The following is a 26,012-nucleotide window of genomic DNA, read 5'->3' as shown; positions in this document are numbered from 1 at the left end:
AGGGAGGAACTGGGTTGGCACTCAATGTTTCATGGTTTAGATGCTATAGGAAGGATAGAAGGGGAGGCAAGAGAAGAGGGAGAGTTGCATTTTTGATTAGGGAGCACATCACTGCAGTACTGAGAGAAGACATTTTTCACTGAGTCTGTATGGGTAGAACAGGAGTCTGGGGTGGCATGGTGGCACAGTGGTTTGCACTGCTGCCTCACAGCGCCAGAGACCTGGGTTCAATTCTTGCTTCAGGAGACTGTCTGTGTGGAGTTTGCACGTTCTCCCCGTGTCTGCGTGGGTTTCCTTCGGGTGCTCTGGTTTCCCCCCACAGTCCAAAGATGTGCAGGTCAGGTGAATTGGCCATGCTAAATTGCCTGTCGTGTTAGGTAAGTGGTAAATGTAGGGGTATGGGTGGGTTGCGCTTCGGCGGGGCGGTGTGGACTTGTTGGGCCGAAGGGCCTGTTTCCACACTGTAAGTAATCTAATCTAAACTGAAAATTAAAAAGGGGAGATCACTTGGATAGCATTGTACTGTAGGCCCCTCAATAGTCAGCAGGAGGTTGAGGAGCAAATATGTAAGGACATAACAGGTAACTGCAAGAAAAGTAGTGTTATAATGGTAGGGGATTCTAACTTTCCTAACATAGACTAGGAATGTCATAGAGTTAAGGGCTTGGGTGGGGAGAAATTTGTTAAATGTGTTCAGGAAAAGTGCAGTGTGTAGATGGTCCTACTAGAGAAGGGGCAAAACTTGGCCTCATCTTGGGCAACAAGGCAGAAGGCATGGGACAGAAGTGCGAAGGGGAATACTTTGGAACCAGTGACCAGAATTCCATTGGTTTTAAAGTAGCAGTGGAAAAGGCTTGTGGACTAGCCCACAAGTTAAAATTTTACATTTGGGCAAGGCCAATTTTGATGGTCTTTGGCAAAGGAAAGTTTGGTAAGTGGGAGGCTGTCAAAAGTGAGTTAGTGAGGATTCAGGACAGGCATGGATCTGTTCGAGTGAACGGTAATGCTGGCAAGTGTAGGGAACCCCGGATGACTAGAATTATTGAGGCCTTGGTCTTGGAAAAAAAGGAGGCATACGACATGTGTAAGTGAATTCCTTGTGGAGCATAGAGGGTGTCTGAGTACACTTGAAAGAGAAATCAGAAAGAATAAAAGAGGACATGAGATACGGTAAAGGAGAATCTGAAGAGATACTACAAGTACGTGAAGGGTGAAAGGGTAACAAGGGAGAGAACAGGGCCTCCTAAAGATCAACAAGGTCATCTGTGTGCAGAACAACAAGAAATGGGTGAGATCCTAACTGAATATTTCTCAACAGTATTTACCGTTGAGAAACTTAGGGAAATAAATAGTGCTGTCTTGAGGAATATCCACAGTAGAGAAGAGGAGGTGCTGGAAGTCTTAAAACGCATTAAGGTAGATAAATCCCTAGGCTCTGTTGAAGTGTAAGCCAAGATGTAGCGAAAGGCTAGGGAGGAAATTGCAGGGCCCCAGCAGAGATATTTGTATCATTGACAGGCACAGTTGAAGTGCCGAAGATTGGAGGGTGGCTAACATTGTGCCATTGTTTAAGAAAGGCTGCAGCGAAATGTCTGGGAACTACAGACCAGTTAGCCGAATGTCTGTGGTAGGTAAATTGTTGGAAGGGGTTCTGAGAGACAGGATGAACAGGCATTTGGAGAGGAAAGGACACATTTGGGATAGTCAGCATGGCTTTCTTCATGGGAAGTCATGTCTCTCAAATATGAGTTTTTTGAAGGAGTGACCAAGAAAGTAGATGAGGGTAGTGCGGTAGATGTTATCATGTGGACTTTAGCAAGGCCTTTGACACATGGTGGTTTGTTGAGTAAGGTTTAATCTCATGGGATCCAGGGAGAGTTAGACAACTGGATACAAAATTGGCTGAATGGTTGAAGATGGAGGGTGGTGGTGGTGGGTTGTTTTTCACACTAGAGACCTGTGTCCAGTAGTGTGCCACAGGAATTGGCACTGTGTCCACTGTAACTTGTCATTTATATAAATAATTTTGATGAGAATTTAGGAGATGTGGTTAGTAAGTTTGCGAACGACACCAGGATTAGTGATACAGTGAAGAAGGGTATCTTGGAATGCAGTGAGATCTTGATCAACTGGACCAGTGGGCTAAGGAATGGCAGTTGGGGTTTAATTTAGTTAAATGCAGACTCTTGCATTTTGGTAAGGCACACCAGGACAGGACGTTCACAGTCAATGGTAGGGCCCTGGGAAGTGTTATAGACCACAGAGTTTGAGGAGTACAGGTTCATAGCTCCTTGAAAATGGAGTCATAGATAGACAGAGGGGTGAATGCTTGTTTTCATCAAAGCATTGAGTATTGGATAAGATGTTGTTGAGGCCATATTTGGAGTACTGTGGGCAGTTCTGGTTGCCCTACTATAGAAAGGATATTATTAAACTAGAAAGAGTGCCGAAGTGATTGACTAGGATGCAACCTGGACTGGAACACTTTGGGTTATAAGGAGAGTTTGGATAGGGTGGGACATTTTTCTCTGGAGCACAGGAGACTGAGGGACGACCTTGTAGATATCTATAAATCATGAGAGGCACAGATAAGGTAGATAGCCAACAGCTTTTCCCATGGTAAGGGAGGCTAAAACTTGAGGTTTACGGTGAGACGACAGAGATACAAAAGGGTCCATGGGGCAATGTTTTCACACAGAGGGTGGACTGTCTGAAATGGACTGAAAAATGTGTTGCTGGAAAAGCGCAACAGGTCAGGCAGCATCCAAGGAGCAGGAGAATCGACGTTTCGGGCGTATGCCCTTCTTCAGGCTTTTCCAGCAACACGTTTTTCAGCTCTGATCTCCAGCATCTGCAGTCCTCACTTTCTCCTGTCTGGAATGGACTGCCAGAGGTTGGGCGAAAGTGAGGACTGCAGATGCTGGAGATTAGAGTCAAAATTAGAGTGGTGATGGAATGCACAGCAGGTCAGGCAGCATCCGGGGAGCAGGAAAATCGACGTTTCGGGCAGGAGCCCTTCATCAGGAATTGATGAAGAGGTTGGGGTGGAAGCAAGTACAGTTTTGTCATTTTAAGAAACATTATGACAGGTACATGGATGGCATAAATATGGAGGTTCAGGGACCAAATACAGGCAAATGGGACTAGTTTACATTGTGCAAACAGGGCAGCATTAGCAGGTTGTAAGTCTCCATGACTCTATGTGCAGGTTAGGTGGATTAGCCCTGGTAAATATGGGATTATGGGGACAGGGTGCACGGGGTCTGAGTAGAACGCCACTTGGCAGGTTGGTACAAACTCAAGTGGGCTGAATGGCCTCTTTTCGCACTGTAGGGATTTTTACTTCTCTGGTATCTTTGAATGCATTCTCTGGTGAACTACTGACTAAGTGCAACCAGCCCTTTCTGTCAATTTTTAGCTCATCTGAGATCTCAGCTATTTCCTTTTTGACTGTTAGCTTTTCAGAGTTCAGTTTCTGTGGTCACCTGAACTCCCCACGTTGGTAAGACACTAGGTTGGGTAACAGCACACAATATCTGACACTTACACGATACCATTCTGAAGATGATTAAGCAGAGATTTATCCCAGCCAAGACTAAAACATTTTTACACATGAACAGAGTGGAGCTGTTTACACTGTCTCAGAGGAGGCTGAGGGGTGGTGGGAGGTGTAGGTACAGTGAACAGAGGTCAGGGAGGTCAGGAGGCATGAACTTAAATTCATTTACTGAAGGATTTCAGGGGATTTGAGAAGACATTTTTTTCATCAAAAAGATATTGGGTTGTCTGGAATGTATTGTCTGGAAAGAGTGGTACGTTTAAAACAAAAGCATGCAAATCCACTTCGAGTGCCATAACCTGAAGAGCTGGATGTGGTTGAACCACTCTTCTTATTGGCCAGCATAAACATAATGGGCCAAATGGACTCTTTTAGGCTGTGCATTTGTGAAGCCCTGTTCCCAAGTCCGGTGCACAAAGGCAGGAGAATTTTTCTCAATGTGTTTGACACTTCTCTGACAATTTTACTATTCCAAAGGGTTTATCTGGACTCGATATTCTCTATACTTAATAATCCCCCCAAAAAACTCAAGGTGCACATCACCCAAGGATGCCTTACAATGCCAATTGCATCGCCTACACCCACTCCCCAGACGATCTGACCTCCCCACTCCCTCAAGGTTACATTGACCTCCATAAAGGTGTCCCAAGATCATTTTCAAAAGGGTACCTTTCCCTCACCCTGGCTATCCAAATTAATGTTCAGACCTACTTCTAACTGGTCTAATCTTTCCTGGGTTTCACGGGACAGGGATGGCAAAGTCCCACATAAGGAGGGGCAGCTGATGACTTATATGGTCAACTCCCATCCCTGCAGGGAGTGTTGTGTTTGGGATGGGGCTTGCGTGGTTGGGTTACTTATGCCATTTTTGCCACTTCTCCACTGTGGTTAAATTTGGGTCCTATGTTTCTGTTTACATGTGAGGTATAAGTAGCAGTGTTCAGAGGTTTTTGGTTGCTGAGGGGCAGTGTGTGATGCTGGTGGCGCAGTTTGTGGGAGATGGCATTTGGGAAGCAAGGACTGATCTTGACCACTTTGTGACATAATTGAATAGGTGGCTCAGTGGTTAGCATTGCTGCCTCACAATGCCAGGGACCCAGGTTCAATCCCAGCCTTGGGTGACTGGCTGTGTGGAGTTTGCACATTCTCCCCATGTCTGCATGGGTTTGCTCCGGTTAGGTGAATTGGCCGAGCTAAATTGCCCATAGTGTTCAGGGATGTATAGGTTAGGTGCATTGGTCAGAGGTAAATATAGGATAATAGGCTAGGGAATGGCTCTGGGTGGGCTCCTCTTTGGAGGGTCGGTATGGACTTGTTGGGCCGAAGGGCCTGTTTCCACACTGTGGGGATTCTATGATTTTCAAGCACTAGACCCAGGTCCTCAGGTCAACAACGTTTGTGATGAACTCTGCAACTATCTGCTCTAATTTCCTTCCAACCAGTTGTCTCCTGTGGCCAGAGAGGATCATTCCTCTTTTTCTCTTCATTTACACCTTCCACAGCAAAGCCTGAAGTGTGGACATATTGTGTCATTTAAATGCCCTTCCATTTGATGAGAATATAGGCTGGCTTAAAATGTTGAAAATATGTTGCTGGAAAAGCGCAGCAGGTCAGGCAGCATCCAAGGAGCAGGAGAATCGACGTTTCGGGCATGAGCCCTTCTTCAGGAAAGGGCTTAGGCCCGAAACGTCAATCCTCCTGCTCCTTGGATGCTGCCTGACCTGCTGCGCTTTTCCAGCAACACATTTTCAGCTCTGATCTCCAGCATCTGCAGTCCTCACTTTCTCCTGGCTTTAACTGTTGCCAGCCCTGCAGGAACTCACAGTAATGGAATCATAGATTCCCCCCAGCACGGATAAAAGCCTTTCAGTCCATTGAGTCTGCACCACCCCTCCGAACAGCATCCATCCTCCCCCACTCTGTCACCCTACATTTACCATGGCTAACCCATCAAATCCTGCACCACAGGGCAATTTAGTCAAACCATTTAGCTGCACATCTTTTAGATTGTGGGAGGAAAATGGAGCACCTGGAGGAAACCCACACAGACACAGGGAGAACGTGCAAACTTCACACAGACAGTCGCCTGAGGCTGGAAGCGAACCTGGTCCCTGACACTGTGAGGCAACAGTGCTAATCACTGAGCCACCTTGCTGCACCATAAAGATTGGAATCGATGATGGCAAGGGCTCATCTGGGATGTCCTTGATGTAATCTAAAGCTGTGATATGTAAATGATAAAATAGCACAACCCAACCCATTCTCAGATTCTAGCAATCTTTTTAGCCCCCGATGCTGCTCAGAACAGAAGTGGTTGCTAAGTGCGTGACTGCACAACAAGAGTTGTAGGGATGGGGGAAGGGTGTTGGGTTACAACTCCCCAGTGTGTGATAATAAGGCACAATTTTGGCATGTGATCCACTCATTTCCTTCAATAAGTATGGTGGGTGCAGGAACTTAATATGACCAGACACAATTATTGGAAGGAGGCAGGACAAGTTGATAAGGCTGCTAACATTATGTGCAGGGTACAGAATTCTTGGCTTTGCCAACAGACACACAGAGTACAAAAGCAATGGATCTATGTTAAATCTTTATGAAACAACAGGCAGTTATCAGCTGTAGACTTTTTATATGAAGTTCTTTTATGAAAAGATGCTGAGGTGTACAGTAAATTTGCTAGAATGCTATATATGGACGAGAAAGTGGAATGTATATTTTTTGGCAGGACTGATGAGAACTATATGATTCCATACGAAAACACTGGAGAAATGAGTTGTTGTTTGCCTTGGAGCATAGAAGGGTCAAGATTTAATTGAGATATTTAAAATCATGAGAACTTTTGGCAGTGTAAATGTGGAGGGGTTTTATCCTTAGTCAGTGGCTGAATAACTCAAGGAGGTGTGGAAATGGCATTGATCAGTCATGATCAGTGATGGAGCAGGTTTGAGGGGCTGAATGGCTGCCTCCTACTCTTGTTTCTTGTATTCCAATGACACACATTCAAGGTGAGTGGGAAAAGAGCCAAAGGTAACATGATAGACATTGTCAGAAGGAGATTCAGTGATAGCATTCAAGGAAATATTGGAAACAATTCGAAGTGGAACAACACATGGGGAGAAAAGAGGGACCATATGGGCTGGCATCAGTACAATGAAGCCAATAGCCTCCTTCTTGTTCTGGATGATACATTGACTCTCAGAGGAGTAGATAATGGAACTGCACATCATGGGGTGGATATCACTGAGAGAATATTCATTCTATATCGTTCATCCAGAAAATATGACACCAGCTGTCTCCTGCTGTGTATGACAAAGTGCTTCCCAGAATACCTCCTCCCAAACAGTCTGCAGATAGGAGGTTGTGAACATATGAGATCCTTATGTTATAATCACGCAGAAAGTTATTAAACTGCCATATGTATGCATTCTGTTGTTTGCTGTTTTGCAATGAAGCATCAATTAAATGTCTACTCAAAAAGAGAACAAAGTTGGAAAACGACTGTGCTCTCAACCTCCTGAATGAAAACACTTATGGATGATGACATTGCTATGGTTTTGTGAAGCTAATCTCACAAGTCCATGCGCAGTTATACATCGAGTTGCACATCCATTTCTTAAATATTTGTTCAGAAATGTTGTCCAAACCTCAGAGTTCATTTTGTAATGCATTGCACTGGTGTGTCTCTCATCAATGTTAGTGAAAAATAACCACCCCCACCCACCGTCATCTCTCTCAGCTAACAGACACTGCTGTGGATGGAGCATCATTCTATATGGCTGATAAATCTTGGCCAACAGCTTTAGTCAAAGGTGATCTTCTTTGCTATGACTGAAGCTCAACTGTTCTTCCTTCAAATTTTGTGAAAGACTGATGATATCCTATGGATAGAATGGTCCTTTTCCACACATATTCAGAATTAGCAGTCCTTTGCTTTGATGATTCCTCAACTACAATAGAATGATACAGTCTACACCTGTGTGTCAGGTGATTGCTAACTATGTTCTCACTACACAATGAGACAAACATTAAACAGCATGATCTATTCACTATTAACTGAAAGAAAGACAGTTCTGGTGGGCTTGGCTTTGGATATAATAGGTAATATCTAACAAAAAAAATTCCCTCAGAGAGAGCCTTTCCAAGAGATGAGAGATTGGCACACCCTTTGAAGTCTGCATTCCACTTCCCAAACTATCCACCACCAACAACCCCCCCACCCCGCCCAGAGAATTCGGACTACATTCCTGGACCAGCCATATGTTCACATAGGCTGTTACGCTTAGCCAAGGAAGGTGATCAGAATTGAGAAAGATGTGACTCAATGTTGTCAAGTAACAATTATTGGTGCAGTGATAGAAAGACTAAGGGCAAAGCCCCATCAGGAGTAAATTTAGATTTTATTTATAGTCTAATGTCATCATCTTATTTACAGTTAACATGAAGGTTAACAGCAGAGTTCAGGGAGGTATTGCTTATGCAGTCCTGAAGAAGGCTTATACCCAAAACATGGACTGTCTTGCTCTTCAAATGTTGCCTGACCTTTGCCTTCTCCAGCGCCACACTTTATCGACTCTGATGCAGAACACGACATTGCTGATAGGCTGTTGTTCTGCCCTGCATTTGGATATTTTGCACTTTGCAATGATCTCACAAACCACTCCCCCTCTAACACTGGAGATTCCATTTCACTGCCCCTTTCATTGCTGTTGACTCTCCTTTTTAATTCAGGTATTTCTGAACACAATGTATGTACAGGTTTGCGTGCTTCCAGTTAGTGAACTGGTTTGAGGAAGTCAACAAGACAGCATGGTTCACAGTTTATTTAACTTTGTTTATATTAAATTAAAAATATATTTTTGACAGATTCATGTAACAAAAATGAACAGTCTTCCAATTGTACAGCGTCAATGATGCCCAAGCTGTAAGATGCTGTATTTTACCCCTGCTCGTTTAACAGTATTGTAGCTGTAAACCCAAGTGCTCGAGTGAACAACTTAGGTAGCAGGTTTCCACTGTGAATGAGCACACAAATATTAGTAGCTGAAAATGAACATTACCACTTAAAAGAAAAGAGCTTAAGAGACTAAACTAGTCACGGAAGAGAGTTTTAGCTTTAAAGTTAGTTATTGGTATTGCGATGGTGCGAATTACAATTGCTTCTTTTAAGCTGGATTTCCAAAAGCTAATTAACAAGACAGCACACACGGAGCTAAGGCTTTCTATAGCTAAAGCCAAACGCAGAAGTTAAAACACATCACATTAACTAGTGCTGAACACATAATCATCAGCAGTTCTACAATGCTGTGAATTTTAACAAAAAGGTCCACAGTCCAAATACATATATACAAAACAACCCTAAAGGGACAAGTATTCCTCAAAAAAAAATTCCACAAATTAAAAGCAATAGTCTCCCTTATTATTTACAAATGCATCTAGCCATTTCTTTAACAATCTATAAAAAATACTATTCACATTTTCCATGTAATGCAGCGATTACTCAGTATCAACAATTGCTCAGAATTTCATTAGTCCACTCTTTAAGCTGCTTCAGCAGCAGTTCAGCCGGAGAGACTGATAGTGCCTTTATCGAAAGGGAACACCGTCACTTTATACAGGGTGCCCTAAGCGTGCTTTTACGATTCTGTGGCCATCCCAAAAAAATATACTTTGTCTCCACAATTATTCATTCAGGCAAATCCTAACTCCTCACTTATCCATTGACCTTCCATCTGGGACGTGATTGTTTTAACACAAAGGGACAGACAAATGCAGACTGAAGCTGATAATTATTAACCAGCATTCTTCATAACAGAATTAGTACTGACAGTGACAGGTTGGGAGCTACAGCAGGACTTACAGCAGATTATTTTACAGCAAATAGCATTTATTTAAACAAAAGTCTAGGCGCTATAGCATATAGAATTTGTCTTTATAAACTGCAACAAATCAAACTCAAGATGGAAACGACAGCAGAGTCACCCAGTAGGATTATTTCAAACCAGAAAGGATCGAGTGGGAGATAGTACGACGATAGAAATTGGGTGTGTGAAATCAATCCTAATTACTTATAACGCGTGATCTCCAGACAAGAGTGCTGAGGGAACAAACTGAACTTAACTATCATGGCTAGAATTTGTGGGCGCCAGTCTAAGAAGGGTGAGGATTTTAGGATGGGAATGGATATCTTATAGAAATTAAGGATAGAATGTATTTTTTTTCCTCAACAGGGTTCCTTCTCAGCAGTCAGTCGGATTGACCACCAGGAAAGCTGAAAGGAACAGAGGTCAGGAAAGTAGGAGACTGCATGGGAGGATGGAGACAGTGATTGGGGGTGGGGGTGCGAAGATCAGGGATGTCAAAGATTGTTGTGCTTTGGGTAGAGGGGAGCAAGGTGGCAGAGATCACTTGCAAGCCACTCAGATTGTTGGGTCTGAGGTGAACACTTCTGCCTCTCCTGGCCCACAATACTTCAGAAGTATTTAGATGTGCACTTGCAATGCCAAGGTATACAAGGCTACAGTCCAAGTGATGGAAAATGGGATTAGGATAGTTAGGTGGTTGTTTTTCATGCATTGGGCCAAAGGGTTCTTTTCTGCACTTTAGATCTCTCTGACTATGATGCAAGGAGTGCTGTAAATGCAATTAACTTATGGACTCTCCCTTCTTGATTCCATTTCTGATCTTCTGGAAACTCAACTTCCCAGTGTGAACTGTAACGTATCTGTTAAAATAGAAGCCTCCTTAAATGTTTTTCATTGACCGAATGCCATGAGAATGATTGGTTGCTTCCACTGAAACTGGAAGAAGGGTGTTTGTGACTAAGTATGAGATTGAACTGCTTTTACTGATTACCCAGAACCTATCCTACACTCACTAAATGTAGTCAATATCCCAATAAGAAACTAAAGGACATGGGATAGGAGATGCCTAAAAACCCTGAGGCCACTCTTATGATTTTACACCACCCACACTGGATGAATCATCCCTATGGTTAGTGTTCAAGTGGATGGACGGCGGTGGCAGGTGTGGATGAGTTGGGGGAGCACGAGAGAGAGAGAGAGAGAGATTGGGAGAGATTGGATTTTACTAAATGTGTTTACACCGTCTCATTATTAAAATAGAAGGGTCAGCATTTTCATCAAACAGGTATTAGCCTACTCTTGTTTGTAACTAATAATACAACAAACCAAAACAATGATTAAAAACAAAACTAGAGCACCTTACATGACCTGTTGTTAGAACATCATCAGAAGTTGTGTCGTAGAGGGACTAATCCAAATATTCTGGTTTTGGTGTGGGCTAACCAGCTCAAGGTTAGGTGAGTCAAAAGCTCAAAACAATCTAAATTCATTGAGAATCATTATCATGCTGGCTACAATCCTGAATACACTCTTCACAGTAACAGGAAGGTTGAGGTCTGCTCTCAGTTTTGGCCAAGGGCACAGAGAGTTTCTGTGCTCAGACCAAGACTGTTTAATGATAGCGATGGAACACTTCGCATAGTCTTTGCCCAGTGGGAGGCAGGAGACCTCCAGGAAGCCTACAAAGCAGTCGTTTCATTGATTTTGGAGAATGGGAGCAGAATTATTTTGGTTGCAGCATGATCAAACAGTTTTGTGCCACTACACAGAGTCCACACTCCTGACATTCTTGTACTACTGCATGTTGTAATGGACAATTTCTGTCTGGCCATTGTTCACTGTCACTTTAAAATCCTAGAAAAGGTTGGAGGTGAGCTGAGGAATGCGGGAAGGGTATGAGGTTTATTCAGGCAAATATCCAGCTCATTTATCAGGAGGGTCTAGTCTGGAGAGGATCCAAGCTAGCTGAGCAATTTCCTAATTCATAAGATGAGGGCGGAGGGAACGTCCCGTTTAAAAAGTCCCAAAGCTTTAGCAACCTAATGCCCCCCATTTAACACCCCCTGCATTCCCCCCCCCCCCCCCCGCTTTGGAGATGGTCGCTTGCTCCAGTGGACCAAAGGACAAACTACGAGAACTATAAGCGCGGTCAACACAACTGCTGAAAGCCACCATTTTGATTGGCAACTGTTTCAATATGGCAGGGATGGGGGTGGTGGTGGTGGTTGTGGTAGTGGTTGGTGTTCACGTGTGGGTGAGGGAGAGGGAGTCAGCAGAAATAAAGCCTTCTTCCTAAAACAGCAAAAAATTGGTCCTAGGATTCAGAACCAGCTGCCTGGCAATACTGAATAGACATTCAACATTGTGCACCCAATCCATTTAAAGTCGGGTCTCTTCATGAATAATAAAAATGCAAGAGTACAGAAATATGGAAAGCCATATTTAAGCCATTCCGAAGTGCGGTCAACACAACTGCTGAAAGCCACCATTTTTACTTGGTGGCTGTTTTGATATGGTGGGGTGGTGGTTAGTGTGCACATGTTGGTGTGGGTAGCAGGTGGCGGGTTTGGGCACTTCATGCAGTCAATTATGCCAAATTGTGCTGAGCTGGAGATTGGTGATGAGTGTATCAATAGTTTAACCGTACAAAGCAAGCTCGTGCATTGAGGCAGTTCTAACACTGACTCATGGCTGCTGCTATGGAGGTGAGTTTGGCTTCCAGGCAGTATAGGTTCATGGTGGAGGTATCAGGAACAGCTGCATCGCCAAGGTGGGCCTGAAGTGCATTCATGATAGCAGCAAAAATGTGCTGGGCAGGTGGATTGGCCATTCTAAATTGCCCATAGTGTTAGGTGCTTTAGTCAGACTGAAATGGGTCTGGGTGGGTTACTCTTCAGAGGGACGGTGTAGACTTGTTAGGCCGAAGGGCCTGTTTCCACACTGTAGGTAATCCAATCTAATCAAAGTAGAGCTTGGGTCGGTGCAGTACCAGGTGGCATTAGCGGCTTCTGCACTGGCGAGGTCCAGCAAGGACTCAATAGCGAAGGTGCCATGGTGCTGGACTTTTGTTCCAGCAGGTGTGGCAAACAGGACTCATGCCTGGACACCAGGCCCAAGGTGGGACACTTAACAAGAAGGACTTCAAAGTTGAAAACTTTTTCATTTCTTCACTTTTCTGCCTTTATGTTCTCTGTTTTGGTTTGTTTTTCTGTTTTCCAAGATGGCGCCAAAGAGTGGCGACACTATGCAACACACTTCACTGTATTTTGTTACAAAATATATGTGATGAGAAATAAATCAAATCAAAGCACACTGAGTTGTCTGCAGGTTAATGCACTCCAAACCTTTAGCAAACTAACAGTTCAAATTTAAAATACGTTCAGTTTTGCCATCTAGTTCCATAACGTCCTCCAGCCCTACAAACCTCGAAGATCACCACACTCCTCCATTCCAGAGAATTCATCCCATGGTTAGTGACTGGGCTTTTACAGCTGCCTCACGTTCTGGAAATTCTGCCCCGGACCTCTTCGGTTTTAACCAGTTTCTGAAAATCAACATTTGGACCACACCATGGTCACATATCCCAAAATCACCATTGTGTCCGTGTCAAATCTTGTCTGATAATTGCTCCAGGAAAGAAAAGCCCCCAGGCAATGTTTACTGTTTCTATAGCAGCTTCTAGAAACCATTATCATTCCATACGGGAAGCTTGGCTAAACAATTGGCTTAAACACTGAAGCCACTGGATCTGTATATGCAAATAATGACTCCTTTAAATTGCTTAACCTACCCAAGCCAAAGTCAGAATCAGTATAAAATGCGAGGCAATCAACAGCTAACGCACAGCCACTTGAACTGAGCACCCGCTTGCTCAATTTATGGGTAGCAATCCAATTAGCCAATAGGCACCAATGTGGTAACGCTGTCATTGAGGTGGAGGAAGAAATTCAGAGGGCAATTTTAGTGAAATGGCATTAAATTTTGCGCGAATAAGATATGCCTGTTTGAATGTTTGGTTTTAGCACTCAATTTAGAGCCAAATCGTCCAACACCTGAAGGGTTCTTAAGGGGACTGACCGGAGTAAATCCTGAGACATTGCTTCCCCTCATTGGCGAGCCTAAGACCAGATGGCACAGTCTCAGAATAAATGACCACCAATTGAAGACTGAGATGAGGAGGAATTTCTTCTCTCAGAGAGTTGAGTGTCTTTGGAACTCCTTGCCACAGAGATCCGCGGGGGCAGACTCCTTCAATATATTTACAGCTGAGATAGATTCTTGATCAGCAGGGGAATCAAGGGTTCTGGGGAAAATGCAGCGAAGCAGATGTGATGAATGCCAGCTCAGCTATAATCCAATTGAATGATGCAGTAGGCTTGAGGGCCAAATCCTTCTTCTGTTCTTATTTCTTATGGTCCTATGCCTTAATTTGCATCTGCAAAGTAGAAGAGATTTCCATAACATTCGAAGTGTCGGCTCCGCTAATAGTGAGGAGCACACTGGCTGACACAGACATTGGGATAGGTTTCAGGATGGCACAAGTACTGAGGGAGAAAGTGCTTGACACAGAAGCAGAAATTGCTAAGTTCTGCATCCCTGGGGAGAAGGCAGAATTAACATTTCGAATCCAGTGACCCTTCATCAGAACTGATGAAATCCCCCATAATGTGCTTCGAAACCTTCACTGAAGTGTTAACTGCCAACATGCCTTGTTAACAAGTATAAACAGGCAGTTTAAGTGATGTCGGCCTAATGTAGGCTCCTACTTCTTTAGTATGATGGCCTCTTGCACCTAAATGTGGGTTAAATCCAGTCATCAGCTCAAGACCCTACCTTGGTCATTTGAGAGGCTCTTTAGTGAAAATTTAGTGAAAAATCGACAAAGGTTTTGAAATTCTCTCGCACTTCAGCACTTCCTGAAAATAGCCTCGCAATATCGTGAATCATGAGGTGACCTCAGTGAAGTGATCTTTCAGCCAGACTTCCATACATCTGCTTGATGAAGACAGTAATGATCTGAAAGGACAGGTGCAAGCTGCGCAGACAAACAATCACATGAATCCCCTTTATATACATCAGTGACATTACCCTGAAATTAACAGTGCCTCGCGTAAATTGAATTTGAAAAACTGCAGTACCATCAGAGTAAATAGTACATAAACCCAAGGTCAGAGTGATCAAAACATATTCAAACTCAAACCACAATGACTGATTCTGTATAGATCCAGGGAGGTTTCAATTCCTTTGAGTCGGAATTCAAAATAAGAAGGGGAGCCAAGTGCATCTTTCCGAAGGGTTTGAGATGAAGGGGACTGGGGGACAAGTCATGTCGAATCAGAAGGTAACGAGGACAACAGTCAGTTCATGGCTAAGCACTTGCACTAATGAGGTTTTGCTGACTCCCTCTGAGATTCCGTCGTCCGTTCTCTACGTAACAGAAACCGACCTACTCATTGACGGCAAGGCCAGTGTCATACAGAATGATGACTAGGCTACTCAAAGGTGAAGGATCACAGCCCTAGGTGCAGGAACCCATTGAAGTTCAACCAGAATGTGACATCAAGAAGAGGTGGCCACAACAGACTAATGTCGCAATTTGGGTGATATTTTAATTTTTAGCAAACTGTGAAATGTAAGAAGGAGGAAACATTTGACAAAGAATGGACAGGATGGAAAATGTGCTGACCAGCCATGGCATCAATAGACTGCACTGGAGAACAGTGTAGTTTGAGGCATCTGGAGAGTTGGAGAACAATCAAGACAAATTGAAAATGTGCACTAATTATAAATAGGCCAGCGTGACAGATGTGAGTGGAAGAAAGCAGACTTAGATCTTTAACATGGGCAACTGCTGCTGAATTGTAAGTGCTGCCATTATTGGCAACACCCATCACATTTAACTTGCAGCAATATCCCTTGCACACTTGGAATCTTACAGCACACATCATTCAGCTCATTTTGCCTCTGAAAGTGCGGTCCATTGAGTCTCACACTGCCAGCTCTTTCAACGTTTGTTTTCAAAAACCTTAGACACACACTACTCATGGAATCCTTTCAGTGTGGAAGCAAGCCATTTGGCCCATTGATTCCCTGTTGACCCTGTGAATAGCATCCCACCAGACTCACCCTCTTAACTTATCCCTGTAACCCTGCATTTCCCATGGCTAATGCACCTAGCCTGCACATACTTGGGCACTATGGGCAATTCAGCATAGCCAATCCCCCTAACCTGCACATCTTTTGGATAGTGGGAGGCAACTGGAGCATCTAGAGGAAACCCACACTTTAACAGGGAGAATGCACAAACTCCATATAGACAGTCACCCTGAGTCAAATCCAGGTTATGGTTTTATTGGGCAGCAGTGCTAACCACTGAGCCACTATGCTACCAGATCACTGTCAGTTTCTAGATGATCAAGTCTTTGCTGGGGCCAAGGAACATGTCGATTGCTACTAATTGCTGGAAAAAGGAGATGAGGCTGTTAAAACTTTGAGCCTGGCATTCTTCAGGACAGATGCAAGAATACCAGATTTCAAAGTGAGCAACAATTCACTGTCGATACTGAATGGCTGGCCCCCTTTTCCCATGCAGTATAAACTGTTACTCCTGTTGAAAATTTGCATTCTTGTATCTATCCTTCTGAGTACCAGATAAAAAGCTCCATAAACAGTATCATCCTTTCTTCAGGAATGCTCACATTCTGGACTACCAACTTCCTGATTGCTTTGAGTGACAGATTTCTACCACCTGCATTCTATGAATGTTTTATATATTTGGATAAGAGATGCAGCCAAATTGTTTACTTTTGGGAGCAAGGTAAGAAATTCCACCTCAACCATGTGACACTGATAGGAAACTATCCTTCTGAGGTACAGGCAACAAAGACTGCTACACTTGATGTACTTATCTTTACACCGGTTACCGGCAGCTTTAGATATAGGCAATTGTGGATTCTCTTCATGAACGCTTCTGCATTATATATGTGAAGTGACTCATTGACCAAGGATCCTTGACGGGACCCACAGTAAAGTTCATTCACAATGCTACCTTTCCTCTTGAACCAAAGCTATGTACTGACAGAAACCCTTCTCAGTCCTGCCCACCTCTTGGCTGGGAAAAGATTGTCTGCACCTTGGGGTTGAGGACTCCTTGCTTATCAGAAGCTGCTGTGCCATTATGAGGGCGGTGTGGACATATTTGGAAAATAACATTGAAATGTGGGTTATTCATCAGACTTGACAGCATCTCAGGACACAAAAGTGGAAACTTGAAAGCATCCTAATAGGGGAGGGGAACCCGGACAATTAAAACAATGTTGAAGAGCACAAAACATAAATTGTTCACTGGAGCTGACTGATCCAGATTGTAAATAGATGTTGCGTTCCTTTTTAATGTTTAGCAGCACTGCAGTGTAGCCTTCGAAAAGAGTCGTAATGTATCATTCCTGGACAGCAAAGCTACAGAGCCAGGTAGTAATCATTCATGCAGTTTCCGATTAACCTTATGGCTTGGGTAAAGAGCAAGTGATGGTCTTAACACCACTGGAAGGACACACAGAGATTCCAGCACTCCATCATTTTCAGTTTGAGATGTGAATGGTCTCAGAAGCTGAATTCAGCTGCGTGTTCCTTCACAACCTTTCTATTTGACTATCTACAAGCCTCAGTTCTGGTGAAATAAAACACTGAAAGGTGCAACCCCCTGAATCAGCCAGGTTGTGTTGTCTGCACGCCAAACTGACCAAAGCTGGCGTTTGAACAAATTCAAAGTTGGATCTGTATTGGTAAACGTGGAACCTGTGGCCTGTTCTGGCCCCCGTCCCTGTGATAAGATACCATCTTCCCTTAAACGCCTTAAAAAAAAGGCCTTGTCGCAACACAGAAATAAAATGCTGATACCTACTCAAGCAGCAGCAGTAGAAGATCCAAACTAACGCTGGAGCTACCTGTGGCCATCTGAAGACTATTGTGTACCAGTCAGATTGAGGTAACACAAGATGAGGGCTGTACAAGGTAACTCTCTCATAGGTAAGTACTGTCTCAATTCCAGTAATAAACGTGATTGGCAGTGCTGATGTGTGCTTATCAAAGACAACATGAATCCTTCCATTAAGTTCTTGGTTATAAAACAATCTCCTCAATCTAAGCTTTAGAATTAAGAATGGCTCTGTTTGCTTGCCAATATTTCAAAAGTTATCCGTTACTAAAGTGTGTTTCAGTATAAAAAAAGGATTAAAAGCTCTGCTACATATCGACTACACCTTCAAAATGAAGCCTGTTACCAGACTTTACTGAGACACCCCCACCCCCACCTTTTTTAATTATACAGATAACATCTGCATCGGACAGAAAAAAAAACAATCAGCAGCATGACATGCTTGTTATAGACCACCCAACCCAGCCCAGCCCAGACCAACTCCATCCCTGCACCTGCCTCCAATTTTGTTCCAGGCTCACATCCACCCTCCAACACCCCCTCGCTGCAGCCCACTGCTGAAGCAACTCCCTGCAAGGGGTGCCAGTTACAGCTGCCGATGCCTTTTATACCCAGATACCAATTCAAAATATTCAAGGTGAACCAGTGCAGTGCACCTCAAAGAAACAGATTTACGTGTTTGTGCAGATGGATTGACCAGATCAGTCGATGTGCGTGCTGGCTGGCAGGTTACATTGTGTTGGACCACCCTTCTCCAAGGATTCCTGCAGCACCAGCCTCACCCTGCTCCCTTCAATCCTCACTTCCCCTCTCACAGTGGCAGGAGAATTTCAGAGGTCATTGCACTTTGATCCATGAATGTAACCTTCCAGGACATCTTATTGAAGGGCAGTATGAAAGGTCAATCCCAATAAGCTACATTTTTGGCATTTCCACAGGAATCCTTCATTTTGCTGGTTATAACCATATTGCTTTGAAAACAGGTGCCGTTTAGGAAAAGGCCAAACGGACCAGGATTCAATTCTAGCAAATAGAACTTTCCTTCCATTCAGACACCAGTGCTATTGCCTCAGACATACTCCTTCCAGTCAATATTGAGGATACAAGTTTGTGGTTTGATGAGGAAGTCCAGCAAGGCCGGACTCCTGAGTGCTGTGAGGGTTACACAACTGTATTCCGCTGTCCGTATGAAGGCAGTACTGTTCCTGGCTTTAGTGAGAACTCCGAGAGATACTCTGGGTTCTCTGCTACAATAGGCTTGATGCGTCCATTCTGCTTGTAAAAAAACTTTGTGCCGTACTCCTGCAGATACTCAGGGTTGTGCATGGCGGTTTTAGGGGGGTAATTGTGGTTCCAGTAGTCAGGATTGTCAAAGGCCTTGTCAACATTTTCCGAAATGGCGATCTTATCCTGCAGGTACTCTGGGTTCTCGACCATGTTGACGAAAGTGTTGAGATAGAGGGGTTCATTCACGTACTCATCCTCGGTGGTCTGTTGCCCCTCTGGGACGTTGTGGTACTCTGGGTTGTCCAAAGCGTGGACGTCACCATTCTTCCGAAGGGTGACAAATGGGTTCTCCTCCACTGGGTTCAGGTATTCTGTAGACAGACCAATGGACACAATGACAACTCAGCACATTCTCAGAGAAAGGAATCTCAAACACTACCTTTCCCATCCTCAGATTATCCCCAAAATTCAAGTCAGACAATAAAGCCTTTGAAACATTGTCACAGCAGCCAACTTTCACATAGCAAACACCACAAGCAACCACAAGGTGATGACCTGATACTCCGTTGTCTGATGGACAAATGTTAAGCAGATGCCACTGCTTTAAAATGGTGCCATAAGATCTTATATGTCACACGGTGTTGAGATAGAGGATTAGCCATGATTTTGTTTAATGAAGGGGCAGCCTCAAAAGGCCAAATGGCCTACTCATGCTCCTAGTTTCTAAGAGAGAGCAGATGGGCACTCAGTTTAACAGTTCATCTGAGGGATGACACCTTCAACAGTGCTGCATCTTCTTTGGTAGCGCATTGGAGAGTTAGTTTAGATTTTGTGATGCTTCTGGAGTGGGATTTGTACCTACAATGTTGGACACAGGATAATCCGAGATGGAGGGACATAAATTCTGCTAGAGAAAGATGAAAGATCGGCTCAATGGGGCTGAATCCAGTGATGTTTCCAGCTGTATTCTCACCTAGTCGGGATTTACTGAAGACATTCACTAGCCTCTCTGTTGTTTCCATTTGGGAATAGATGATTTGATTTTATTCCTTACTTGTTTGTTCATGATCTCTTATCAGAATTATAACATAAAATATAAAATCTAACTCAGAGACTACATACAATGTCCAGCATGGAAACAAGCCATTCAATGACCGCCTGCATTTACTTAGCACCTTTAATAAAACAAAAGCTAACCAAGCACTTTGCAGGAGGGTTACTGGTGGCTCATGTTGGAGAGCTTGATTTTGGGCATCTGTCCAAGAGGCCAGAATAGCAGCAGCACGGTAATCTGAGCAGGTTGTACAGCTGGAAAAGGTTACCGACACAGGGAAGGGCAAGGCCATAGAGACTTGAAAGCATGGATAAGAGTTTTAAAATTAAGGTGCCAAAGATCGGCAAACACAGGTGTGATTGGCAAATGACCCCTACAGTGAGTCAGAGGCAGGGATTTTGGTGACCTCGCGTTTATGCAGAAAATGAACCATACAGGAGTGTGTTGGAAAAGTCCAGCCCTGATGAAAGGAAGGTAGAGATTGGGCCTCAGCAGCAGATGAACAGAGGTGACATTGGGCAATGTAACTCAGAAGGAAATGGACCATCTTAATAATGGATATTCTGTGAATATTCTGTCTCAACATCAGGCAGCATTTAGGAACAGGGTTGGAAGTTAGTGACGGCTAGGGAACAGATTGTATAATGCAGGCTTTGGGACTTCCAATTATGTTTGTTGGAGGGTATTTCTTCTTGTCCAGTATTGACTGTCAATTCAGCAAGTCAGCCCAACATGGCTCTGCTGGTGGCCTGTTTCACTTAACATCACCTCATCATACCATTCTACACCTTTCCCATTCATCTACGTATCGAACCTCACCTTAAAGGATCCACACTATTTGTCTCAGTCACTCCAGATAGTGGTGAGATCCACATTCTAACCACTCGGAGTAAAGATTTTTCTCCTGAATTTCCTTACTGAACTTGTCACTATGCAGTTTTTTATTGCACTCTCATCTTCCTGACAATTGGAAACATTAGCTCCACTCCTATCCTATTGAACGCTGGCATAAAGTCAGGTTGTAGCCCCTTATATAGACAGAAGACTGGGGCAGGCAGTTCACATTTTAAAACACAATGACATTTGTTATAAAATGCAAGCCTGCAATTTGCCGATTATGTGACAATAATACACTGCAAATCTAGATAAACCCTGAAGATAGTGGGTTTTTTTTGTAAGAAAGAATTGGAGATTTAAATTACATATTACAGAAATAACACTGTAAAAAAGGAAACAATATCCATAAAATATGGAAGTGATCTTGATCCCCAAGACCTGAGATTCAGAATACCTGTAAAGTTGCTTGAATTATGTTCAGATACAGTAAACTTTTGAGGTTGATTAATGTTTGATTGTTATATGGTAAGTGTTTATTTGATTCATGATAGACGACCCCTCTTTGATTTTCTATATTTGAAGAAAGGACTACCTTTATAATGAAGACCAACATTCAACTCTCTGAAATGTCTTGACTTGTTCTTGGAAAACTGGTAAAATGATGCTGGCCAAAGTTATCCCAGTCAACGCTTGACTTCAAGCAAACTAATATTCATCCATCTGATTATGGTTTTTATTATCAGAGTGGAATTGTAGATTTACATAGCAGTGCAAGAAAAAAAGCTGTAGAAAATTGTCCTTTAGACTTGTCTTTACTTAACAGCATGTCAGCACTGCTGCGAAGGAAGTTATATACATAATTTTTGCATGGTAATCCTGATGTTGTTAACAATGTGATGAATTTCTAGTCTTTCATGTGGTTTTATGCAGTAGGTTCATGCAGTAGGCTCAATGCACATTGTAACATCCAGCGAACTGACCGTCGAAGGGGTTTTGAGGTTTGATTGTTCCAAAATATTAGTTACATTCAGTAAACTACCTCGGAACAAAGGTGAGGCTTGTTGCAAAGTTTCAGTCACCCACTCAAAATGTTCAGGGTCATTAAGGAGCAATTCTGAAGTCACACTTAGTTGGAGAAGATGACAGAGCGTGCAGAAAGAAAGGGTTAGGTTATGCTGCTGAATTGTGATTTAGGGCCTTCAGGTGGAAGATTGAGGAGTGAATAGGCAAGTAGGTGCCTGAGTTGGGACTTAGAAGAAGCTATGCGTCACTAAAGGTTCAACGCAGAGAGGGAAGATTGCAAGTCTACAAGCAGTGATTGTCTGATGCAACTAAGCCAGATGAGAGCTCAGGATACAAATCCCAGGGCAGAACTGGCTCGGTGAAGCTTGCTGCTTGGGAGAAGCTGGAAGAGTGCCTTCAGGTTGGTACTGAAATGTAGTTTCCAGTATCCAGTGGGGCACCAAACCAGCAAAGGGAAGTAAAGCACAAGAGCACGAGCAGCCATCCAGACAGTCAATGACTGATTAAGCCTTTGAGGCATTTTCAAGGTCAGATCATCAAAAGTGAATAACTGGAATCTCTCATGAAGTTTTAATTTCTTGGAGGGGTGGGGGCCGTATGTATTGCTGAGACATCTGTGGAATCTACCTTCAAGACAGTCGCTGTTTGGCTTGTTCCAAGGAGTGGGCAAAAGTGAGGACTGCAGAGGCTGGAAACCAGAGTGGTGCTGGAAAAGCACAGGTCAGGCAGCATCCGAGGAGCAGGAGAATCGACATTTCGGGCAAAAGCCCTTCATCAGGAATAGAGGCAGAAAGCCTCCAGGGTGGAGAGATAAATGGGGGGTTTGGGGCTGGAGAGAAGGTAGCAAAGAGTTCTATGGAGTCTTCAATCAAGGTAAGCATTTGATGTGATCTACGTGGACTTTGGCAAGGCTTTTGATAAGACTCTTCATGGCAGACTGGTCAAGAAAACAAACGACCAACGCAATGTAGCACATTGGATCCAAAACTGGCTGAGAGGCTGGATGTAGATGGTAATAGTAAAAGGATGTTTTTGTGGCTGGGAGTCGGTTTTTAGTGGCATTCCACAAGGCTTGGTGCTGGGGCCCTTGCTGTTTGTGGTTTACATTGTAATTAGGACTTAAATGCTGTGATCAAAACATTCGCAGCTGACACAATAATTTGTTAAGTAGTGAATAGTGAGAAGGGTATAAACTGCAGGAGGATATCAACAGACTGGTCAACTGAGCAAAGTGGCATCAACTGGAAAAGTGTGAGGGAATGCACTGGGAAGACCTAACAAGACAAGTCATAAAAGGACAAAACAGAAGGGCAGCATAGGAACAGGCCCTTCGGCCCTCCAAGCCTGTGCTCATCATCATGCCCTAACTAAACTAAAAACACAAACCTGCCTTTATTTGCTCCTTATCCCTCTATTCCCTATTCATGTCACTATCCAGATGCCGCTGAAATGTTTCTGACATGTTTGGTTCCACCACCACTTTAGATTCCATTAGATTTCCTACAGTGTGGAAACAGGCCCTTCAGCACAACCAGTCCACACCGACCCTCGGAAGAGTAACCCACCCAGACCCATTTCCCTCTGACTAATGTACCTAACATTATGGGCAATTTAGCATGGCTAATTCACCTGACCTGCACATCTTTGGACTGTGGGAGGAAACCGGAGCACCCGGAGGAAACCCACGCAGACACGGGGAGAATGTGCAAACTCCACACAGACAGTCGCCCAAGGCTGGAATCGAACCTGGGACCCTGGCGCTGTGAGGCAGCAGTGCTAACCACTGAGCTACTGCGCCACCCACAAAAGAATGGGACAATGCATTGGCTGAGATCTGGCAGTGCATTCCGGGATTCTATCACTCTCTGCATGAAAAATGTCCCTCGCACATCTCCCCTCCTCCCTCACCTTGAATGGAAGGACCCAGGAAAGCATTGAAGATCAGAGAAACCTTGGGGTGTATATCCAGAGATTACGGAAGGTCACAGGGAAGGTAGATAAGGTGATGAAGAAGGTTGACAGGATACTTGCCTTTATTAGCTGAGGCATATAATACCAAAGCAGGATGGTTATACTGCAGCAATATAAAATTCTGGCCAAACCAGAAGTTTGGATAAGCTGGGATTGGATAAGTTGTTTTCCTTGGAACAGAGACCAAGAGGGACTTGATAGAAGTGTACAAGATGATGAGGACCATTAATAGGGTAAATAGGAAGGCAAAAGTGAGGACTGCAGATGCTGGAAATCAGAGTCGAGATTAGTGTGGTCAGGCAGCATTTGAGGAGCAGGAAAATCGATGTTTCGGGCAATAGGCCTTCATCAGGAATGAGGCAGGGAGCCTCTAGGGTGGAGAGATAAATGGGAGGGAGGGAGGGGCTGGGGAGAAGGTAGCTAAGAGTACAATAGGTGAATGGGGGTGGGGATGAAGGTGATAGGTCAGAGAAGAGGGTGGAGTGGATAGATGGGAAGGAAGATTGGCAGCTAGGACAGGTCATGAGGGTGACGCAGAGCTGGCAGGTTGGAACTGGGGTAAGGTCGGGAGAGGGGAAATGAGGAAACTGGTGAAGTCCACATTGATGTCCTGGGGCTGAAGTGTTCCGAGGTGGGAGATGAGGCATTCTTCCTCCAGGTGTTGGGTGTGGAGGGAGTGGCAGTGGAGAAGGCCCAAGACCTGCATATCCTCAGCAGGGGTGGGGGGCATTTGAAATATTCAGCCACGGGGCAGTGAGGTTGATTGGCGTGGGTGGTCCCGGGGACATTCCCTAAAGCGCTCTACAAGAAGGGGTCCAGTCTCCCCAATGTAAATTAGACCACATCGGGAGCAATGGATACAGTAAATGACATTGATGGGTGTGCAGGTGAAACTTTGATGGAAGGCTCCTTTGGGGCCTTGGATGGAGGCGAAGGAGGAGGTGCGGACGCAGGTTTTGCAATCCTGCGGTGGTAGGGTGGACCTGACCGGGTAGTCACTGAGGGAACGGTCTTTGTGGAAAGTAGATAGGGGTGAGGAGGGAAATATATCCCTGGTGGTGGGGTCTGTTTTTGGTGGTGGAATTGTCAGTGGATGATGCAGCTTATGCGGAGGTTGGTCGGGTGAAAGGTGAGGACTGGGGTGGGGTGGGGGGGTTATTCTGTCCTTGGAGACACTGTTACCATTAGTAGAAGGGTCAGTAACCATGGGTATAGATTTAGGCTAACAGGTAGAAAGCTAAGAAGGGATTTAAAGGCAATTTCATTTATTCAGGAGGCTGTGGGATACTGGAACTGACTACCTGAAAATGTAGGAGAAAGTGAGGACTGCAGATGCTGGAGGTCAGAGTGAAGAGTGTGGTGCTGGAATAGCACAGCACGTCAGGCAGCATCTGAGGAGCAGGAGAATCACCGCTTCGGGCAGGAGCCCTTCTTATCCAAACGTCCCTCAGAACTGAATGCAGCTCTCCAGCTGTGGTTTGGTCAGAATTTTATATTGCTGCAGTATAACCATCCTGCTTTGGTATTATATGCCTCAGCTAATAGAGGCAAGTATCCGGTCAACCTTCTTCATCACCTTATCTACCTTCCCTGTTACCTTCAGTAATCTCTGGATATACACCCCAAGGTTTCTCTGATCTTCAATGCTTTCCTGGGTCCCTCCATTCAAGGTGAGGGAGGGGGAAAGTTTAGGGGAAATGTGCGAGGGACATTTTTCATGCAGAGAGTGGTAGAATCCCAGAATGCTGGTGGCGGTGGAACCAGACACGCCAGAAACATTTAAGCGGCATCTGGATAGTTACGAGAATAGGGAGAGAATAGAGGGATATGGAGCGAATAAGGGCAGAAGGTTTGTTTTTTTAGCTTAGTTAGGGCATGATGATGGGCACAGGCCTGGAGGGCCGAAGGACCTGTTCCTGTGCTGCCCTTCTGTTTTGTCCTTTTATGACTTGACTTGTTAGGTCTTCCCAGTGCATTCCCTCACACCTTTCCAGTTGATGCCACTTTGCTCAGTTGACCAGTCTGTTGATATCCTCCTGCAGTTTATACCCTTCTCACTATTCACTACTTAACAAATTATTGCATCAGCTGCGAATGTTTTGATCACAGCGTAGTTGAGTCAGAAACTCTTGTAACATTTGAGCAGCATTTAGATATTCATTTGTTTTGCCGGAGCCTCTGAGGTTATGGCCCAGGAGTTAAAAATTAGTGCATTAAAAATTAACATTAGTGCAGTCAGATCCTTGTGGACCAACACTGACATAATGAGCCAAATGTCCCCTTGCTGTGCTGTGCACAATCTAAATCTTTTCTCTGTCAATAATCTCTGCAGGGCTATCTAAATAAGTTTTATTTGTGGTAAACTAGTTAGTTTTTGTCAACTAAAGAAACCTGACTGTACTGTTTCCAATACTAAACTAAATATATCATCTCTGACCGTTCAAATTGCCCATATCATCCACCCAGTTAAACTGAATATTTGTTGCGATCAGTACAGGAGGGGACTAGAAAGGAATTGGCACCTCCCCAACTCCAGTTGTA

The 26,012-nt window shown here is 44.1% G+C and overlaps 1 protein-coding gene across 4 annotated transcripts in view; it reads right to left on the bottom strand.

Annotated features, from left to right (window-relative positions):
- Nucleotides 1-11,511: 11,511 nt before the first annotated feature.
- Nucleotides 11,512-26,012, bottom strand: part of LOC140481932 (receptor tyrosine-protein kinase erbB-4-like) — a 1,043,042-nt gene continuing 1,028,541 nt past the window's right edge. For all 4 annotated transcript variants that reach the window (XM_072578639.1, XM_072578641.1, XM_072578642.1 and 1 more), the window contains one exon: nt 11,512-18,957. In XM_072578639.1, coding sequence (XP_072434740.1) covers nt 18,521-18,957 — 437 coding nt within the window. In that variant the 3' untranslated portion in view covers nt 11,512-18,520. The remainder of the gene's footprint in view (nt 18,958-26,012) is intronic.

This window comes from Chiloscyllium punctatum, chromosome 10, assembly GCF_047496795.1.
Source record: "Chiloscyllium punctatum isolate Juve2018m chromosome 10, sChiPun1.3, whole genome shotgun sequence".
NCBI classification, from domain to species: domain Eukaryota; kingdom Metazoa; phylum Chordata; class Chondrichthyes; order Orectolobiformes; family Hemiscylliidae; genus Chiloscyllium; species Chiloscyllium punctatum.
This window is presented reverse-complemented; position numbering and strand designations above follow the sequence as displayed.